We start from the raw sequence: 22564 nt of genomic DNA, 5'->3' as shown, positions 1-22564 counted from the left end.
TGGAAACCATGGTTACAACATAACCCACACGTATTACCTCCTCCAGACAGTCATGCACAAACAGTTCACTCACTCATAACTTCTTTTTAATTAGTTATGTTCTTTTTCTTTTATTTCCCCTCATGGATTAAACGTGCATTACAAGTGTTGTTGGTACTTGCCAAACCTGTTCGATTATATGTTTAGCGTTTAACTCACTGGCTCTTAATGTGAACAATTAATTAGAATGCCCCCGATGCTTAACACAAGCCATGGGGCAAACAGCACTCCTGTCAGCTTCTCCCCTCGTGTTATTATTGCCTTCACCAAACAGCACAAGAGTATCTTCAAACCTTTGAGAGTTCATATGGATCACGAAGCCGGTCCGTGAACGAATGTGTCTCAGAATGACATTTCTGCATCATACCAACAAATAAGGGAAAGAAACAGTTTGGGTCTATGTCATTACTAACCATGCAGTCAGATTACATTTAAACAGGGCAAAATGAAAGACGCAATTACCGAAGGATTTGTGACATAACTGTACAGGGCAAGCTACAGCAGGACATATTGCATAACACTGCTGTCTGTAAACCAATCAACCTGCAGTAGCCACAGGTTCATCCCTGCCAAACTCATCTTGCCATAAAGGGCAAGATGAAGTGGGAACAAACTAAGGCATGCATGTTACCAAATACATCAGTTAATAGATTATGTGTGGCTTCTCCAGAAATATGTGCAATGTTAGAGCTAGCTGTGATGTTGAAATGCTGAAATGTTAGAGCTAGCTGTGATGTTGAAATGTTAGCGCTAGCTGTGATGTTTTTTTTGCCTTCCTTCCTTCTTTTTTCTTTTCACCTCTAAACTGATTTTCTTCCACACTTTTTTTCTTCCTTCCAACAGGCATCAACTGGACTTCTGGCTATTGGACTTGTTATTACCGAATACAGACATTGAAATTGGGTTTTTAAAACAGAATTACCACCACAAATTGCCCTAGTCTTTAGAGCAAACACTGGTTTGTTTGTTGTACATCTAAACACTAATTAAATGAATGTACTCATATGATTCCAATCACTTGTTGAGATGTTATACACCGTTTACTTCACAAGCGGAATTAATTAGGGAATAAACGACTTGTGCTATGTGAGAACAAAATCCCTGGCTGAAAGGCTTTGTAAAAACAGTGGTATCAATACTACAAGCATTACAGGTTCAGACACAACACAGGGCACCCTCAGAGACACCAGTTAGAGCAGTTAGCTGGGTCAACACTTCTGCCCTCATTTTTCCACACTTCACTATTGAGCCTGCAGCTAACAAGGTCACCACATCTGAGGGACAGTTCTAGTACACCACTCTTCACACTCTGTGTGTGTGTGTGTGTGTGTGTGTGTGTGTGTGTGTGGCATGTGTCTAAGTGAGCGAGAGAGATGGCATATAGGCTCCCTTCGAGCCATCCTCCTGGCGCCCAAAACCCCCTCAGACGGTCCAGAGCACAGCCCTTAGAGGCAGACTAGTGCCTCAGTGAGGATTACACCAACCAGTGAGTAATATAGCAAGCTACCAATTACTTCACGCTGGAAGAAGTTGAACTACAGCTAAGCTACCCTAGGGAGAAATTTTGCTTGGATAACTAAAGATACTTGAAAAACTTAGTTCTAACTACTTTGTAGAATTATGATCAAATTGACAATGTTCAGGTGATGCAAATACAATTATGTATAACAAAATATAATGCAAAAAAAAAAAAACACATTTATGCTAGCGAAAAATGCCTCGCAATTGAGTTTATTGCAAAAAGAGCCTGCTTGTTCACAGGTTATACATAAGGACAAAATAGCAAGGGATGTTTTATTTTTGTCAAACAAATCTGGATTTTGGATTATCTGACTACAACTAAAACAGTAAAACATTTTCGTTGACAAATAAATAGGCCCTTTTGTGGACAAAAATTGTCAAAAAAAAAAAGTAGTTTACCTACTTCAACCACTATGCAAATATCTATGTCGTTGAACAACCAGCCATCTACTGCAAAATGTAGTTAAACTACTAGTTTAATTCCATTTAGTTCACTACTCCCCTTAGCCAGTGCCAGCTAAGACTCATGTAAAACCAAATGATAAAAACATAATGAGAAGTTTTTATCAAGTGCAGGATAGAGCAATATAAGGTACTATACCACAGCATGTGATCAAAGGCACTTTCAAGTTGTGTTGTGAAGCATATGCTGTTGGTCTAAGTACGACCCATCCAGCCAAAAAGTGACCTAGATATTCAGCTTTCTTTCCTTCCCTCTGGTACCTCGTGCAGATTGAGGCTTTTAAAGAGTGATTCTCTTTCCCAGCCACTCTCAATACCTCATGCCGTGCATGTCATGAAGACAGACATTGGCTGACACTGATGTAAAAATAAGGAAAATGTCCACCTTTTTAAGGTGTGTCTGTGAATGTGTGTTTGTGTATGCGCGTGTGTGCACGCATGTGTAAGTGTGTATGCATGTGGGTATGAGTGTGCGTGTGTGAAATAATTCCAAAATTTGAGACTGTTAGAAGAAAAAAAAAAGTGTCATTGCAGTACCAGCCTGGGGTGGGGAGTTAAAGAGGATGACTGTCCCTCTCCAGCCTCGCTATGGATACAAATACATCAAATCCACTTCTGGGAGACAGATTCCATTGGATAGATCAGCCGCCGCTTTGTTCCATCCATTCCTTCCCAATGACAAGACAGTCACACACCACACACACACACACACACACACACCACCACACACCACACACACATACAGACAGCTGTCAGGGAGTGGTGGTGTACTGCTGTGAGATAAGCCCCACAGTCTGCTCTCACCGGCCATCCCCAGCAGCAGCTGACCTAATCCTCTTGTGTTCTCCTCTCCCGCAATTACCTGCAGCATCTGCACTCTCAGCACCGGCTCTCTGCTTCCCACAGCGCTGCCCAGAAACATCAGCTCAAAGGCCACACACACATGCATATACAGAGGAGGACTCAACACACACCACACACGCACACACACACCAGTGCTGCCTAGAAACAGCAACTCACAAGGCCACACACAAAGACACACACACACACACCTGAGGTGCAACAAACTGCCAACAAAGGTAATGGTAAGCCATTTAGACTCGGGCTATTACACCATGCCCTAAAACACAAACCAGATCAGGTCAGATGGGACTAGACATTCTTCAAAATAAATAATAGAAAAACAGTCTGGCTACTATCTACTTAAAACTAATGTGGTGATTAAGCAAAAAAAAAAAAAAAAAGACAAAATAAGCAAACTGAAAAAGATGTCAGCATAAATATCAGCAAGTGGAGAACCCCATTTGCATTACAACAAACTTTCTTGCATGTCAAAATAAACCACCAGCAAATATGCAATATGGTAAACAACATGAAGTGGTTACAAAGGTTCAATATTACATCAGTCCGGTTGAAAAAAAACACTGGCAGGCGAAGGAGAGAATGAGTGGAGGTAAAGAATCATGTCATCGGTACTCCATCAGCATGCTGCCTGAATGTCATTTACTCCACAGGGACAGGCATCAACCCGGGGGTCAGCTCCTTAACATCACGTTCTATTGATCAAGGCTTGTGATGTCTTTGTCAGAGGGCATGCGTTTAGATGACTGGCTTCTCAACATCATGCCGAAGCAGGTCTTGGCAAGACATCTCAAAACAGGTTCAAGTACAGAACTGAAAGATCCCATATAAACAAAAGAGGGATCAAATGTTTGCAGTTAGAGGAGCTGTGTAGTTGGTCTTGACTGAGGATGAAGCCCATTTATATTATCCATTTCCTTCCGTTTGAGTTGAACACAGCAGTGGTTTTGGGCAACACATACTGGCGTGTTTCATTTATCTTATTGATTTTCCCCCAACTCCCATAACGAGCCATCATTCCTATCCTAGCCTATTTCTTCCACTGATTTGACACATTAACCTCCCCCTTACTGTCTAGGCCTACTTATTTGTCTACAATTGGAAAGAAAACTGGAGCATGCTCATTAAACACAAAGTACACCAGTTACTTTCTAGCCTAATAATAGGAGGACCAGCATGTGTTAATATTCCAATAAAGATCCTATTTCCTGCACTGCAGGAACTACAATGTGAGGAGCTGAATCACAGGCAACCAGTTTATATGAAACGCCAGGGCAAATTTTAAACTACCAGATAGACAAGAAACAAGTCCAGAGTTGGTTTGGCCTGGGCTACTCTGTGAGTTGACCGAACAAACTGGACATCCATAGAGCCTGACCTAAACTTGACATCCAATTGCTGTTCACCAGAGAAACTGCACAGTAATCCATCTATACATACGCACATATGGGGTGTAAACTGCCAGAAATCCCAATTTAATATTTAGTTATATAGATAATGTGATGATATTTTATATTTAATTGCTGATTCAATATGTATTGCAATTCCCCTTAAATACTTTGATACTGAAAGTATACAGAATACAGCTGAGACAATGGGCCTCATGCAGGAAGCAATATAGGAACACATTTCCTCTTACTTTTGTTTGCATCCATGATTTGTTAGTTTTTTTTGTCACTGCCCAATGCCCATAGATTTCTGGGATTCACCAATGTGAATTTGCTGTTCTCTTACTTAGGCAAGAGAACATTTTGGCGAGTGGTCGAGAAGTAGTAAAAAAAATAAATAATAATAAATAAATCCTTTTCAATGTCCAACCCAAGGAAATATATGTTTTAAATTTGACGGGCATTAAAAATCAAAACAAAAACAAAATGCACGAATATCATATAAATCTTATTTTAACATACGTTTACTTGCTTTAAATGTATTTAACATTATGCTGATTTCACAACTGCTGAAGTTCTTCTTATAGTATGTAGTGGCATCTCTCAAATTCTTGGGCCTGCCCCAGAGTATTTACACACAGCATAACACCTGCCCTTATATGGTGTTTAGGGGGTGTTACTTGTGGCAATAACAAACAACCAACCACACACCTCCAATTCATGATGAAATGGGATTCCTCATTCAGCACACCAGGGTAAACTTGAGAAAGTTGTCTCTACAAGATGTGTTAGTAATGACAGCCCCTGCCGAGACCCGAAGTTATTAGGGGATGTGATTGGCAAAGGACAAAACATACAAAAATATATCGCAAAGCAGGTCAACCCACAATCTTCTGTAACATTTTTGTTGTCTTGTCCTATAAAAATAAAGTTGTTGCTGCCTATATGCTAAAGTGGTAGATATGGTTTCAGTCAACTCTTAACTCATTCCCTGAGGTTTATCATGAAACGTAAGGTTACAGCTCTAGTGCCTTAAAAATCCGCTCGGTGAGGTGCGCAAACTGGTGAGGTCATCTATACGACATTATCAATACATTTTCTCAAAGCATACGTCATGGAATCCATTCTACCAACTTTACGATTTGTATTTTTTCAAAAAATGTCTACGAGTCCTATCCGCTCGGTGAGGTGCGCAAACTGGTGAGGTCATCTATACGACAGAATCAATACATTTTCTCAAAGCATACGTCATGGAATCCATTCTACCAACTTTACGATTTGTATTTTTTCAAAAAATGTCTACGAGTCCTATTCATTTCAACCAGCGTTAGAAACGTTACCACGAGGGGGGCCTTATTACTTTCCCTCCCTATTACTGATCTTCAGTTATGTAGTGACAAACCCCTCAAAATTAAAGTATTTCCTTATGTATGCCTTTGCCAGGAGATGCCATTGTCTTATCCCCTCTGGAAAAATCAAATCCCAAGTTATTTTGTAGATAGTCAACAAGGGTCAATCGATTTTTTTTGTCAGTTTGACCTTCATCAAGAATCCCAATTTATAGCTGAATCGATTTTTTTCTCCACCCCTAACATCCATACATCTATGTATCTGTCAGTCAAGACAAACTACACTGTTTGAGGTCCTGGAAGGCTTTACATCAAAGTAGAACAGTTTTGCTGCCCTTGTGCCCAAGGCGTCTGGTATAATAGAAAAATTATTACTTGCTTAGCATTTTCCAGCCGTTACATTAATTGTATGGGTTTAAGTCTCTTTGGCATAAATGCCAAGAGCGCTTTCTCTGATCATTCAGTGACATTCAGTGGGGGAAAAAAAGCCAGCAACACTAGGGCTTTAACTACTCTAACTTGTGACAGAGGAAAACATTGAACTAATTTGCCCTAGTTGTATGGCATTTAAAAAAAAACAGCTAAGAGCAATTGAAGTGCTTCGATACGGATCTAAAAGAGGACCTTTGGGCTCCCGTTGCTTAAGTCCCTAAAACAAACGGAAATGTAAGTCAGTCATACTAATCTCCAAATGTAATCTGCCAAAAAAGAAGAGCATGAGTGGTTTTGAGGCTATCCACGACGAGGAATGCGCCTCAAGACTCCCCATGTCAATCATTTCAGGTGTTCTGAAGCATCTCTTCTCGTATGCTTAAAAAGGTTATACATCCTTTCTAGGAGCCAAATCATTTTATCCTGAGGCAAATTGTCCTCAAATTCTCCTAACATGTACAAAATGAGGATGTTAGGAATAATTGGAGTTGAGCAAGTGAAGTTTTTTTAAGAACAGACGCAATTACACAAGGGTCCAACATCCAGGGTTTAATAAAAGCCAAGTGGTATATGCACTCAGGGCAACGAGTGAACTTCTCAGCATTGTCAACCAAGATCAACAAAGTGGTGCAGAGTCCCGTCACACCTTCCTGTAAAAAGCAAGCTCTTAACCTGCCACTGACCGCCATGGACCAGTGAACCAGTGCATCAAAGGCCTTAAAATAGCTCTCTGTCAAAGGCCACTGCACTTTCCTTCAATCAATTCTCTTGTGTCTCAATCACCTTGCGCCACAACTGAATTGCTCATTCCTCAAACCTGAGGTCAAGTGGTGGGGGGACATTTTCTGCACTCCATTCAAATAAATGTATTATTGGCTTCACCAAGACTTTAGTCAAGGTAAAAGAATTGTACAATGTAATGAATGTATCAGTGGAATTGGTATATCGGTAGGACGATGTCATACTCATAATTCTAGTCAGAATATGAGTCTGATACTGCTCCATTGGGCTGTGATTATGTGTTTCAACCGAACCAGGAAAAAAAATCATGATCATCTGTCCATCATCGTATACAGCCCACCCTGACAATATGATTGGTTAGGTCAGTTTTCTGAGATCTGACAATTTCTCCCCAACGGAGCAGTGCCAGACCGAACTTCCAGACCTCAAAATGTTGTGCGCGGGTCTAAGTTCGGTCTGGTATCCAGGCTAGTATATAGGTAATATACTGACGAACTCCTGACATAAAGCTAACAAAAGATACATTTCCTTAAAACCTTGTTTGAGTGTGCAACAGCACAGCTGTTTGTTGAGTGTATAACAGCACCCACTGTGCAAATACAATGATGAGAACACATGGTATTGGTAGAAGGGGCTCTGTGTCCCTGTGTGTGTATAAAGAGAAAGAGAGAGAAAGAAAGAAAGAAAGAAAGAAAGAAAGAAAGAAAGAAAGAAAGAGAGAGAGAGAGAGAGAGAGATTTTTTTATTTGATTTTATAAAAAACTTTTATTTGTAAACAGTAACGCCAACAGTATTTTACACCTTATTCAAAACAAACGGAAATGAAAATCATCATCAAATGAGCACACAGTTTTTTCACAGAAATATTTGCCATTGGTTTGCAGAAACAAAAATCACTGTACATTATAACACACAATTGAAACCAGGCTCAGTTATTCCAACACAGGAGCAAACAATATTACAAGTCATACAAAACCCTTCCTTACACATACATATAAACTAAGTAGTCTTAGTTGTTTTATCACGCAACTTTTTCCTCAATTTGCTCAATATTTTCCGGAGACGAAAAACATTGTTATCCTCAAATGCACCCTCCCTCATGAAATAGCCAACATCGTTAACAAACTGCGAGCAATCAGGAAAATACAGTTCCACCTCCACTTTCCGCAACCCTTTCGTGTCGCGTAGGAAACTGTTAATTGTCTCTGCAGTATATTTCGTTTCTTCGCTGGAGAGCTGTGCCTCTCCCTGCGAACACTCGGACCAGTTTGAGTCAATAGATTCGCAATCGCTATCCAGATTACCACTCGTGTGTGTGTCTTTTTTCACTTTAGACCCGGTAACCTCCACCGGGTCTATCGTTCTCTTCACCGGTACTTTGAAGACTGGGTCTATGTCAATAGCCTCAGCCTGAGCCACATTCACTGACGGTTGAGGCACTGTCAGTGTCTTTACTGAATGCCCCTTCTCATTAGCAGTTTCACCTGGTCCAGCCACAGCTATCTCTGCCACGGCTGGCTCAATCAGCACCGAATCACCGGCCACGGCTTCAGGGCAAAGCACAATCAGATCCACTACGGACTGAAGACCCCCCTCAAGTCCGCTTCCCTCGGTCCCATCCTCCGAGGGTTCTACCTCAGTGGCTGGGGGAACAACTATGGGGGACTCAGCCACATTGGTTTTGGCTGGAGTGTCCTCCTTTGTGTTGCCCTTTTTACCGGGACAAAAACGCCCAATGTGTCCTGCTCCACTGCAACTGAAACATTTCAACGCAGTGTCTGACGTTGCATACACCACATAATCGAACCCGTCCACCCTTAATTTGAACACTAGCTCAATCTCCTCCATGCCACTATTTAGGATCATGTATGCTTGCCTTCTAAAAGACACTAGATGTCGATGAAGGGGCGATTTACATCCCAGAGGGATTTTTCGAACAGACGAAACCAGCTTGCCATAGCGTTGCAACTCTTTTACAATAAGCTCATCTTTGATGAACGGGGGTACATTTGAAATTATTACTTTCTTGGCGGGGGTACTGAGTGGGAGGACTGGCATGTGGGAATCATTGAGTACAATACCCCTCACAATTACCTCATTAGCGTTCTCAATTGTGCTGAGAAATAGCACCACCGCATTATTCATACGTGAAGTCGACTTCACGTTACCGTGCCCAATTAAAATACCAACCGCCAAACTAACATTTTCCACACTTGCGGTACATTCAATTTTGATCCCGTGCTGGCGGGTTAATTTGTCAAAATCCATGCTTCCCGCGGCCGCCATACTCCCAGCAACAAGCCGGTCGCAGACTCCACGGGGAAACAAGACGTGATATTTACAACACCCAGCTAAACCAAAACCCCACTAGTTGTAAAACTAAGTGCCACCAAAATAATTCAATGATTAAACACACATATAAACAACACACAAAGGGAGAAAAGTTAGAAGTAGCACTTGCTCACTCACACTCACACACGCAGCTCACACACGCACGTCCGCTCAGGTAGAGAGAGAGAGAGAGAGAGAGAGAGAGAGAGAGAGAGAGATTCACAGTCAAACAGAGAAATGCAAAGAACTTTTTGATTGGCTGTTAATGAACTGGTCCAATGAATAATGTTAATGCTCCTCACTGTCTTTATAATTGACAAGTGTCAGACTTTAACAAGTTGTATCAAAAATCTAATTATAATTGCTTACACTGAATTAAGATTCCAAATTTAACAACCAAATGTGAGGGTCTGTGAAGATGTACTGATGTAGGAGATACCCACTACAGGTTAACAGTGAGGTTCACATTGCTTTTGAATGTTCAGAAGGCAGAGCACAAGAGCCGGTACTTAAACAGGAGATGGTCAATCTGCGGCAAATTTGCCTCCGTACACTTCTGCACCAGGCACCCAGGACCCCGACCTCAAAATAAACGCGATGCTGCCAAGGGCTTGGTCCGACTCCAGGTGATGCCATTAGGGCTGGGCTTAAGAGAGCGCTTATGCAAGCTCCTCTCGACAGGAGCCAGGGCCTGCGAACAGGGGCAGGGAGAGAGCTAGTGGAGAGTGAGCGGGCAGAGAACGGGCAGGGACAGGTGAAAAGCACCAAAGACCAGAGTAGGGCAGCGTGGCAGAGGAAGGGAATTGGAGGGAAGTTTGAGACATAGTTGGGAAAAGAAGGAAAAAGCCTTACCTGCAGAGGTTTGCTTGAACTTCTCGCTCTTCTTCTTCCTCCATTTCCAGGGTTTGAAGAGACGGCCAATGGTGGCAAACTTGCTCTTCCGGCGGATGGGTGGGGTGTGGGTACCTGGGACTAGGGATTCCGAACGCATGGCAGACAGTCTTTCCACCTCCTCAGCTACAAATGAAGACACAGTGTGTCATGTGACCAAAGTATTTACTTGAAAGAGTAGTACTGAACATAAATGGTGTGCAATGGACAAGTGCATTTACTGCTATGGTTTTATGACAGATCACGACGGTGAATGACAATACGGCTTCGCCAGAACAAAACTAAAGGGAACATAATGACAGTAATCTCGCATAATTTACTACACAGGCCTAAGCAATGTATAAGGATTACCATCAAAAAATACTTCCACAAGAGTGTTCAAGCAAAGAGTTACAGGCGAAATATTAGGCTGAGCATGCCTACAGTGGAAGACCACATGGTGAAGATCATGAGCTGCTACACAGACAGAGAGTAGCACACAAATTAATAAATAAACAAAGAACATCATACATTGCAACAGAAGTGGGCCATGTTTTTCCTGGCCTCACAAACCACAGCCTTTAAAAATGGATGAGGGTGATCTTTAAAGACCCTTATCAAAATACAAGATGTGGGAGGCTGCCCTTCAAACTCTGAACATACTGCACTGAGTAATTCAAAAGGAATTACTGATGCTTTTTCAGGACTAGGTTTTAACTATTTTAACTACCACTTGTGCATAGTCTTGGTGAAATAGTAAAAATAGGAACAGAAATATCAGTGTTTGGCCTATATTTTTATTGAGGACCATTTTGACAATCAACTAAACTGCGGGGGGGACTGCACGTTGGATCAGGCTTTTATGGTTTGACAGACAGGGACATAGGGCCTGTGTCAGAGTGGAAAAAGCATGCCTGGCCAGAACTGAGGATTTGACTCTGTGTCGACAGGACACCTCTGAGACATCATGCAGGTTTTTGTGCTGCCAAACCACAGGGAGGCCAGCATGGCAGGCACTGCATGCCTTTCCACATTTCACACCAATGGCTACCAGCTAAACCCATCACAAAACTACATCTCACAAGTCACTGCTGGGATGGGCTTTGACTGGGCTTTGACTGGGCTTTGACGTGCGGCTGAATGATGAAAACCTAAGGCAGACATGAACCAGGTTATGCCCATTACTTATACCATCTGAAAGATGTTTGCATCTCCAGGAATAGCACAGTGGAGCAACCGAGCCAATCAGTCCCGTCCAATTGAAATCAGACAAGATGAGAGAAAGCACAGAGGCTTTGAAAAGGACTGGTACCTAACCATCTGTGCATTTAACATGTCTGCTTATAAAGTGAAGGCATGCCTTGCAAAGATGCCACCCTGTCTGACGAAATGCTTATTATGGCCATTGTTAACATTTCCTAACTTCACTATGAGCTTTTTATGAGATGGCTTTGTTTGAGTAAGCTGCAAAAGGAATAGGGAAAAGGTCTGCTGTTAAGCTACTTTCCACACCAAAACCAACTTTTAAAAACCATCACTATCACACACACAGACATCTTTTCTAATATTTGTCCTTTTCCAAATCGGCCTCCTTTCAGTCTAAGCATCCATTCCGAACAAACAGTCTCTCGTTCACATCACCATTCTCCATCCAACTCGGAATCTAGACAGCCTGTGACCGAAGGTTCAAGAAATGGCATAGGAAGAAGAAAAATGTTTGCTTGATTGGAACAAGGGCGCAGAGCGAATAAACAAACCACCTGAAATGTACTTCTAATAGCCCTTTATTTTAGCAACCAAAGCAATGAGCAGAGGGATTTATAGGCCATACGAAGAATTATCGTGCGCATTAACGTAATTTATTTAACCAGATAAGAAAATTGCATAATTAAGGAATCAAAACAACAACAGTCAATAAAATGCTTGGAAGACTTCACAAATTGTGGTCATTGTTAATTCCTTAAAACTAAATTATTTTCACATGCTTGCATTTACATACAATGACATTACGGATGGTAAGTGGCAAGCCTAGATGACCCCTCCAAACGCAGCGGAAAAAACAGTTGGAAGCGGCATGTTGTGGTGAGCAACGCTGCGGTGAAGTAATGCGAAAAACGGTGTATTAGTTTAGATAGAAAGGAATTCACAACTTGTCGGACGCTAACAAGAGTGTTATATGCACAGTACGGTGAATCCGCATATATTTTACATGCAAACAATTCAATAGGGATGCAATACTACAGTGACCACTTTCAGCTCAGTATTCTACTGTCTGGCCTATGTTTTTATGTGCTTACACCATAAACGATGAACACTAGTGTGGTAGGTTAATTGTTCATATCATTAAGAAACTATAACGTTGTTTAGTGAATTTCAGTGGTATCTTTAGTTCCGCGGCTTGAGGCGTTCCGAAAGATCTTTCGCATAACTGAAGACCTGAAAAGAAAGATATTTCGCCTACTCGTAGAAAATCCACACTGAAAACAGAAGCCCCTGTGGTGCACGGTCCTGTGCTACAAGCCCACTCACCCTCCTGTGTATCGTTGCCGCGGCTACAGTTGCTGCATATATGCTTGATCTCTTTTCCAATGTGACAATGAATCATGAAGGGCATGTTGTTGTTATGGTGCTGATGACTGGCCGTCTCTTTCTTGTGGTTAAGGGACATCATTTTAACCAGGCAAAAGCCCTTCTTCTTCGGCTTCTCCACAAACATCCCCGCAGGCGTGGTGGTAGCGTTATCCCTGTATCCCATGGAGAACCAGTTCCCATGCATGATTGTAGGCGCGGGATCCGCCATCTGGTAGCTCGCAGACTTAAACATGGAGAAAGCAGAAAGGATTTGCCGTTCTCCGAGCGCGCCGTGCGAGGAGGCGGTTTTAAACGAACCGATCTCGATTGTTTCCCGTCCACCCCCCTCTTGCCCCTGCTGCAACAACCAATCCTGTAGCTGGCAGCCCCACTGCAAACTACGTCAGCATCACTATCAATTCCACAACTGAGATTCAGACCTGTCCTCTCTTTTTACCTGTAGGGACGTAAAGCGTTGCTGACAGAAGGCAACGCCAAGCAAGACGTGCACGCCATTGACGACCGCCACTGCGAGCTAATCCCAATTAGCCTACTGTAGGCTACGTATGTACTTAGTGAGTGAATAGGCTTTGTTATTGCAGGCTATCAGCAATGGCATCGTGAGAGGGGTTAAAGGTGGTGTTCATTTTAGGGTCCATTAGAATGTGCGAATTAAACGTGTCTCAGGAGTAGCATAGGATAAACAACTCCTTTGTGCTCACCTGATTGAGTGTATGTTTCTCACAAAAATAACTATACAAGCTGATGATGAATGTGGTGAATAGGCAAGAATAAAATTATGTCTGTTTGCTTTTGACAACAATTAATGCTGGACAGACAATAACATCAAAATATTTATATCCACTGCAATAAACACCCTCAGTGAAGCTGGCCCTATCCCTGAGCTTACATCCAGTGAAGACTACCCCCGGAGATTAATCCACGAATGGAACTGCTGCTTGTCATTCAGAGACTGTTTCATTCAGGTTCCAGTGGAGACAAATCCACACAGCCCCCTCCACTAACATATCCTCCTCCTCCTCCTTCATTTTTTTTTCCATCAGGCTGAAAATTAGTACTTTGTACACAGCCGAGAGAGATTAGAAAACCCTCGCATATCCCTCCATAATCAAGTTACAGGCCGGCCATGTTCACGCCAGCATGCCTTTGATGCCTCTTGCCACAAGCCTTTGCCTCAGCTGAAGACATCAAAGGGTAGGGAGGTTGGGGCTGGGGATGGGGTTCTCCCTCTGCAGCAGTTGAGAACACCAGTCACACTTCTTGTACATTCCCCTTCCCAATTTCAGAATCCCACCCTGGGCAAAGTCCCCAAATTAGCACTGTGCGGTGGGGAGCTGGTAGCCGCAGATACGGAGAAACAGTCATGGGGGAAGTTGGAGTGTTGTCAAAAGTGCTGTTGCGGATTCTGGCCCCAGTATCTTTCTAACAAGACCACTGCATCACCTCACAGGATGACAAAAGTAGACATATCTCTAACTGCGTATGTGGAGGAAGCAATGAAGTTGTTTTTAAAACCGATTTTAAACACTTTCTTCACATTTTTTTCTGTTTTCCTTGAAGTAAACAGACATATAAACACCTGTATCATTTTGTATGAAATAACAAAACTCAATTCTTATAATTTAGTCAGTGACATGTCATTCATGCTACTGCTATTCCCTATGTGCCCTTCAATAAATCTCCTTCTCTCAACCATCACAGCACTACCTCCTCCCTTGGCAGTCATAACAGTCCTTCCTGGGACAAAGACTTGACCAGTGTATATCTAGCACATTGTGTGCGCTCATAGCATGTATATACTGCATAGAATAACATACAGTGTGCGTATATACGTATGTGTGTGGAAGACTCTCCGAGGGTCAACATCTACAACTTAATGTATCAATCATTCTATGCATACATTTGGTTTTTCATTCACCCTTCCACAGAGTTTAAGACAAATGCTTAAAGCCTGTCTTCATCACTCTTTTTACATCATGTTTTATTGTTGGTCGTGACTCATCCACTTAAATCTCTCACATATTTTTCTCTGTGAGGTTCAGCTGTTGAGGCGATGGGTCACATTGGGCAGCGCATGAGGACTGAGTACCCCTCTGTTGCATAACTCCATCTTTGCACTATGCAGACAAAGCTGTTGTCCACCCAAGCATATTAGTCTGGCTCATTCATGAGGAAAGAGGGTGTTTTTCAGCTTTTTTTTTTTTTTTTTTTCAGGGTTCGTCCTTCCAACTACTTAGCTGGGTAGTTTGTTAAAAGTGACTGGACTGTGCTCTGTGTTTTACTTTAGCTTTCTGCCGGAGAACTGTATGACTCAGGAAGAGATACGGTCTGCCAATTAGTAGTCTCTTCCCTGAAGGCATTAGTTAGAAACATCTTTAAACACTTTCACTGCTGTGCGCACACACACATAACTGCAAAAATGCTTTGCCTGATAATTTTGCATAGCACACATTTTCTAATACTCCACTGCGCTATGCGGACCTCAATGTAAGGTTGTATATACGCGTATTAACACATATGCAGTTCTATTCATGTGCATATCATGCTGAATTAGTCATTTGAGGCACATGTGAATGAAACTATCAAGTGTCAAGACAGATGAAATGCTCCCAGATTCGGCAATTTTTCCTACAGCGTGCTTCAAGAAATCACAAACAGCCAAATAGTCTCGTAGTAGCCAAACTATTCTTTGGCACGGTGAAATAATGAACTGTTTAAGCAGAGCAGTGCTTCACCATTTCTGGGAGCTCTGTTTGTGCTGTGTGTTCAGCACAAGGTTCGTCAGCTGAGCGTACTAACTCAACATTGGCTGTGACGATGGCTTCCTTGGGTCTTACGCCTGAGCCCCAGGGGAACTCATGTGGCATGGGTCCAGTCCAGTCCCTTCACAAGTAGCCTACATCTCTCCCTAACAAATGCGGACTGACATTGTAGGTTGCCCCGAGTAATGCTTCTATGAAAATCTCTTATTTTTGTTCCATATGTCAACATGCAATTGGTATGTCATGCAAGGCCGTTACAAGGTGAACACACATAGTCACACTTACATGCATCCCTGTGGACTCACACACACGCAGACATATAGTGCACACATCCACACGCATACTTATAAAACCTACAATCTTAATTGGAATTGGAATTGATGTGATAACTGTCCGATTCATTTCCCTCTCTGTCCCCTCGGGCAGAGTGGAAGAGTTATGTAATTCTAATCTGGGTTGAACCTAATTTTGTTGCTATTCAGCTGTGCAGATCTTGGCTCCACCCCACAAACTGAAGTCAGGCTTCCTCGGGCTGACATGAAGCAGCATGTAATAGCTTATGTAAAGCTTGTTTATTTATTTATGAGGTTTTTTTTTTGTTGACAGCAGAGGTCAGGGCAGGCATTTGAAGATGCTGCATCTTGTCCTTCGGGGGGGGGGGGGGGGGGGGGGGGGGCTCTTGTGAGGCTCTTGTGATCTTGTCCATTTCTGTCTGAGACTGATGTTTGACCTTCAGACCAGCAGTGTTTCATCTCAGTCATATGTTTGAGGAATGGATACGCTGCTACTTGCTTAAGCGTCACATCAACTGCCTAACGGAGCTTTCAACACTTGACAAGAATGAACATAACGCATGTGATGTTTTTGTCTGTATTAATAGTTTGTCCCTAAAGTACCCTGGAAGCCCTGTTGTTAGTAAGAGCAACTGTAGGTTATTTTCACACATTTCTGTGAACATCAAACAATGGTTGTGTTCTGTCCTTTTAACTGACAATAGTATGCAAACTGATTAGCATGTTATAGTGGATGTCTTTGTGGCTTATGTCTTATCCTGAGTCCCATTTTATGTTATTATAGCATTTTTATATTTCCACACGTTACTTATTACTGTCATATCTGCCCTGTCATCTGCTTTGATGCTTGTTATAGCTTCAAACAGCTTATGGGACCTGAGAAACTGTCTCTACCATATTGAACCTTATGTTGATAATGTTATCACACTCTGTCAGTGTGAGTGGTATAATAAGATATGGCTCTCCAAGTGCTCTAAATACTAACTTTAATCTGACTGTAACTATTCCAAACATTAGTTTTCATGGTAGTCTGCCTCTCTCTTCTTCTTCTTTCTCTCTCTCTCTCTCTCTCTCTCTCCTTGCAGCAGTGGGTTGAAATGGGGGTTTTCAAATACAAACAATTGTGATTTGCAAACACACAGAAAGACAGTGATAAAGAGAGACAGAGAGTGAGGGTGTGTGTGTGTGTGTGAGAGAGAGAGAGAGAGAGAATAATGGTCTCTAGATTAGCTCCATTTTTGTCCATTACACCTGCACAGTGTTGAGAGTGGTGGAGACAAAAGGGTTCGGCCACAGCAGGGAGCACAAATTCAATTAGCGCAAATGCAGGAGGCCACAGAGAACTACAGCGCCCTCATGCTGTTCTACCTCCATCACCACACAAATACAGAGCACTCTAGGTTAAATTTAAAAAGCATTGCAGCAAAAAGAGCACTTTATATTGTTGGTCTAGACATGGCTCGATTATTTAAATTATTATTGTGTATGTTCCAGTTATTTGCTCATTAAAGGTATAGTCTGCAATTCTGGTGCAAGGTTGTTTATATTTTAGCTCAACAGTCAATCAAATTTCATCCCTCCCTTCCCTCTTTCTGAAGCAATGTGTTGATTGGTTGGAATAGTGTATACTGTTTCGGTCTAAGCCATTTTTGTTTTACCATTTATAGAGCCAGGCCTGTGTATGAACACCACAGTAGCATAAAGCACAATTAGCTGAATTTGACAAAAAGTGTCACGGATTACAATCACATTAATTCAAACACATTTAATACTTGCTGGTTTGTTTATGCGCATAAAAGAAAAAGTCATCTAAGCTATGATATCTGGTTTGTTGTTGTAACTGTCAAATGCATCACATTCCCAAACAAAAAGAAGCATCTATCCTGAGGATTCTGTATCTCAGTCAATCACAGTAAAATCCCTTATCTATATCACAAATAAGGGGAAGAGGACTTGGTGCTATGTGTTACTTGGGCATAACAGATCGAATCAGATTGGTTTTGGCTGAGAGATCCATGAGAGCCTGGGGCAATCGAACCCCTTTTAAGGATTTCATTTATTTATTTATTTATTTTGCATTTTTGTGCATTACTACAGCTACTGACATCTATACACTAAATCCCTCGTAGAGATGGGTACATCATGTGTGACACCAGGAGACAAATGTCATTCATTTAATGACTCAATGCTTGCTCCAAATTCTTTCTAGCAGCCCAGTGCTGCTATCTAGTGGCCACCCGTTCCATCAACACCAAAACATAAAATACTCCATCCTACCACCGGGGACGCTATATACAATTATAAACCTTAGGGCTACTGAGGTGAGGTTCATTTAAGCCTAGTTTTATTAAGCAAGAAGACATTCTGCAATCACTCAAGGAAATGTAATTAATTTGCAAATGCATGATGATGCATTCAAAAATGTTTTTGAACCAGTCTCCGTATGTTCTTTTTTTCTCTATTATAGTTGTCCCAGGTAACTTACTTAATTTAGAGAGAAGGGTAAGCTAATGTCAGATGGCCAACTGTGCAGTAATCCTTTTCTGAATAAACACACATCACATGATTTTCGATTATGTTGCCAGTCAATATGTGTGAGAGGTACCTGTGCGTAGCGTGTGTAAGCACTGAGCAGAACAGAATGACAGAAACAATACAGCCGCTGAATGGCTGAGTGTCAGATTTATTCATCTGTTTCAGACATATTATGCAACATCCGTCTTTCACAACAGTGAAGAAGACCACCCACATACAACGCCTCCGTTAAACCAGCCCTCAGACTTCCCAGACAATCCCCTCAACTTGAGAAGAGACCTTCTTTTTTTTTTTCTTTTTTGAATGGATGCTCAGCTCTTCTGAAAGAGGAGAGAGGAAGAGCCTTAAGGGGTGAGGGAGACACATCGTGAAGCTCAGCACAACTGAGATTCTCGACACAGAAGAGGCGCAGTGAAGGGTATTGGTGCATCATGTCTGTGTTGGGTAGTGATGCTTGTTGTGGGAGACAGTTTGTGTTCATAGTGTGTATGTAGTGTGAGTCACGCTCCTTTTGTGAGGTCATATGTTATTTAGTGCATGGCCGGATATTTACTGTAATGGCATTTACAGAATCCTCTCACGCTTTAAATATTCATTTATATTCCTAAGCTTCCTATTTCCTTGGCTTTTGTTCCACTTATTATTCATGGCTCCATACACAAAAGCACTGACAGAGAGGTGAGGAAGAGAGGGGAAGAAAGTCAGGGCTAGGAGGACACAGACATAAAGCACCCTATTTATGCCCATTTATCACAAACAATGAGCATGTAAAGTCACCTTGGCTTCTCTACATGGACTTCTACGTTGACCAGAACAACAATGTTCATTCATTTATGCCCTTACAGAGCTGGAGGAGTTCAGCGTTCGAGAAAAAATATGTTCCAATAACTTCCACAGGGCGGCAGTACTGCACCACTGCAGCACACTGCACCTCCTCTGCTTGCCAGCATGAGCCATGAGTTCATAGTCGACAGTCCCGGAGGGCGAGTTCTCACCGGCTGTGCACAGCGATTGATCCAGGTTCTGTATTCTTTCAACTGTAACTATTTCAAATGGAGCTCTGTGAATGTGATCTGAAAACATATTGTGGGATTACAGGTTCACTGATGCCATGACAGCCTGTGAAGTTTTCTTATTTTTTTTTTTAGCTGAAGGAATTAGTTGAAATGTTCGCAAATAAGACAAAAATTCTTCAAGACAGATGAGATGAAAAATAATGTTATTACTGATGTAACAATACAAACAACCACATTTAAATTTCATGATCCATTGGTTTAAAAAGGCTGTTTTCATTTACTCTGCAAGGTTGATTTGGATTATAACAGTGCTGTGTCATCTCCACACAATGTCTCAGCAGGAAGATTAACACAACACAGCCATGATTCGCACAGCTAGCTAACATGGTTCATGACTCTGCCGTCTTATTCAGCAGAACCATGCAGTGGCCTGAAGACCTGCACAGCATCAGTCTCCTCAGTTGCAGGGAGCACTGGGCCAGCGTTGAGATGCAAATGAGAGTGATGCTGCAGAAATGAAATTGCTCTGGCCAGGGCCCTGTGCACATCTGACTCTGTGGCCAGGCTTTTAAAGGAGTGGTGGCTGACTCTGTGGCCAGGCTTTTAAAGGAGTGGTGGCTGACTGTGTGGCCAGGCTTTTAAAGGAGTGGTGGCTGACTCTGTGGCCAGGCTTTTAAAGGAGTGGTGGCTGACTGTGTGGCCAGGCTTTTAAAGGAGTGGTGGCTGACTGTGTGGCCAGGCTTTTAAAGGAGTGGTGGCTGACTGTGTGACCAGGCTTTTAAAGGAGTGGTGGCTGACTGTGTGACCAGGCTTTTAAAGGAGTGGTGGCTGACTGTGTGGCCAGGCTTTTAAAGGAGTGGTGGCTGACTGTGTGGCCAAGCTTTTAAAGGAGTGGTGGCTGACTCTGTGGCCAGGCTTTTAAAGGGGGGGGGGGGGGGGGGGGGGGGGTGTGGCCAGGCTTTTAAAGGAGTGGTGGCTGACTGTGTGGCCAGGCTTTTAAAGGAGTGGTGGCTGACTGTGTGGCCAGGCTTTTGAAGGAGTGGTGGCTGACTGTGTGACCAGGCTTTTAAAGGGGGGGGGGGGGGTGTGGCGTGGCTGACTGTGTGGCCAGGCTTTTAAAGGGCTGGTGGCTGACCTGGCAAAGATCATGCACTGGAACCGCTCACGGGCACGACACAATGCCAGCCTCGACTTGAGTCTGCTTCACAAACCTGTGACATGTACCATGCTGGCAATCAACCGTGGCTGTGATACCCAGGTGAGAAGTTATTAGTGATCCATGAAAATATGTAATTTCTCTGATAGGGAAAGACACGTGAGGAAAGGGAGGGGGGTGGTGGGGGGCGGGGGGGTGGTACTGTAAGAGGATAAGAAAAATCAATGTATGGCAAATTAGGATCACATCTTCTTCCAAAAACTCACTATATACTTCACACATGATCTGAAAGCATCTGTTCAGGGTTCATCATGCACATTGCATTGGGCTGATGGAGATGTCTCACTCTAGCTCATTCAGAGGGGTGTGACAGCCCTGCTGGATGGGGGTCTGGAGGCACTGCACCAAAAGCAGTGAACAGCACACAATTACTGGCATACTCAGCTCCCTTTCTCTCTTTCTCTCTCACACACACACACACGCACACACAAATACTGGCATACTCAGCTCCCTTTCTCTCTTTCTCTCTCACACACACTCTCTCTCTCTCACTCACACACACACACACAAGCACACACAAATACTGGCATACTCAGCTCCATTTCTCTCTCTGTCTCTCTCTCTCTCACACACACACTCTCTCTCTCTCTCAAACACACACACACACACACACACACACACACACACACACACACACACACACACACACACACACACACGCACACACATAATGCAACTGGCAATTCATTCAGCAGAGCTTGTCATAACACTTTATTTGAGATGTAACAGTGAGACTGACTACTTCTGTGAGAAGACCCATTTGTTTTATCCAGGATGCTTCATACACTGTTTTGTGTATCAGGTCAGACAGGACATTCACACACTACTCTCCTCTAACTGTGCAGCCTTTTTTGAGTGCTTTTACAGTATTTCTCTGTTCCTAAAACACATTTTTTCAAAGCATGCCTCGGTTTCTCTTAGCTCTAAACACAAATCCCAAAACCACTCACACAAAATGCAAAACCCTTTATATCTCTTGCAAAATGACACTTTGGTTTCAAAACACTATTATATCACCTCAAAAGGGCATTTTGTTTTCAAACAACAAACACAGACCATTATTTGAGTAGACATTCTAAGCATTGATTGAACACTGATGTGCTCAATGGAAAACACTACTATGAAATGGGAAAACACTAGTATGAAGGCCTTATCAGGAGTATTATGCCTTTTCATCTCCAGTGTTACTGTACGCTTTCTCCTGTTGTAAAATATTGTAACTGTATAATGTTTTAACTCAAAAATGAAAGAAACATGTAAAATAATAAAAGGACAAAAAAACTAGACTGCATCCTGTTCTTGCTCAAGACAATATCGACAATTGTTGTGTTGTGAAACATCTGAAAATACAGTTTGATTTGAACATTTGATTGGATTACAATACAGTACAGTAATAGGACGTAATCAGTTGTGGAAACGTATATGACTTACTTGCACATAGTCATATCATACTGTAATTGTTTGACTCTATCAGAGTTTCTGTCAAAAGGCACCCTGTACACCTGCTTCATTCTCGAGATGTTCTGCCTTAGAACATGGTCCACTGTGGCTAGGCTCTTTGTATTGATGTTTAGGAATATGTCTTGGTCATCAATGGTTGCACTTTGTATTTGTTTACGTATACTGTAATTTTACAAATACAGTACAATGTAAAATATTCTACAGTAAAATACAACAATACTATGCTCCTGATACAGTAAGGCATTCAAACTAGTGTTTTACTGTCATAGTAGTGTTTCTTACCCATTCTCTCTTCCGAATGTCCGGAGAATCGGTGCAACTGAGAAGCGGCTTATGTTTGGTTGAACCCTCTGGCCAGCCTTGCCAGCCTCCTGCATGGTCAAACCCATGTTGACCACATGGTTGAACACATTGGCCTGAATCTCATCAGAGATACAGTAATGGCTCTCCGTCTTGCTCTTCCTCTTCATCATTTTCCTCCTCCTCCTCCTCTTACTCTCACTCCTCTGCCCCTCTGATCACCACTCACTTCAATGTTGCCATAAATTGTTCTCCAAACTAGGATCTAAAGTTTTGATTTCAAATTGCACAACAGCTTTGGAAATGGAAGTTTTGTCATTTGATTAGCAGTGTTTTCTGTTTGAACACAATGAGGTTTTGGCATTGATGAAGCATGCAAAGTAGAGAGGATGGTG

At 42.4% G+C, this 22564-nt stretch overlaps 1 protein-coding gene across 1 annotated transcript in view; it reads right to left on the bottom strand.

The window, feature by feature from the left end:
• LOC308363306 (phosphatase and actin regulator 1) overlaps positions 1 to 12818 on the bottom strand; it is a gene marked incomplete at both ends in the record, with an annotated part of 35304 nt that extends 22486 nt beyond the window's left edge. The window contains 2 exons of the mRNA XM_080836119.1: positions 9977 to 10141; positions 12524 to 12818. Of these exons, the coding sequence (XP_080692245.1) occupies positions 9977 to 10141; positions 12524 to 12818 (460 nt within the window). The remainder of the gene's footprint in view (positions 1 to 9976; positions 10142 to 12523) is intronic.
• Between the last annotated feature and the right edge of the window lie 9746 nt (positions 12819 to 22564).

This window comes from Sprattus sprattus (genome assembly GCF_963457725.1).
Source record: "Sprattus sprattus genome assembly, chromosome: 4".
NCBI lineage: Eukaryota > Metazoa > Chordata > Actinopteri > Clupeiformes > Clupeidae > Sprattus > Sprattus sprattus.
The sequence above is the reverse complement of the archived record's forward strand: the minus strand, read 5'-3'. Positions and strand labels throughout refer to the sequence as shown.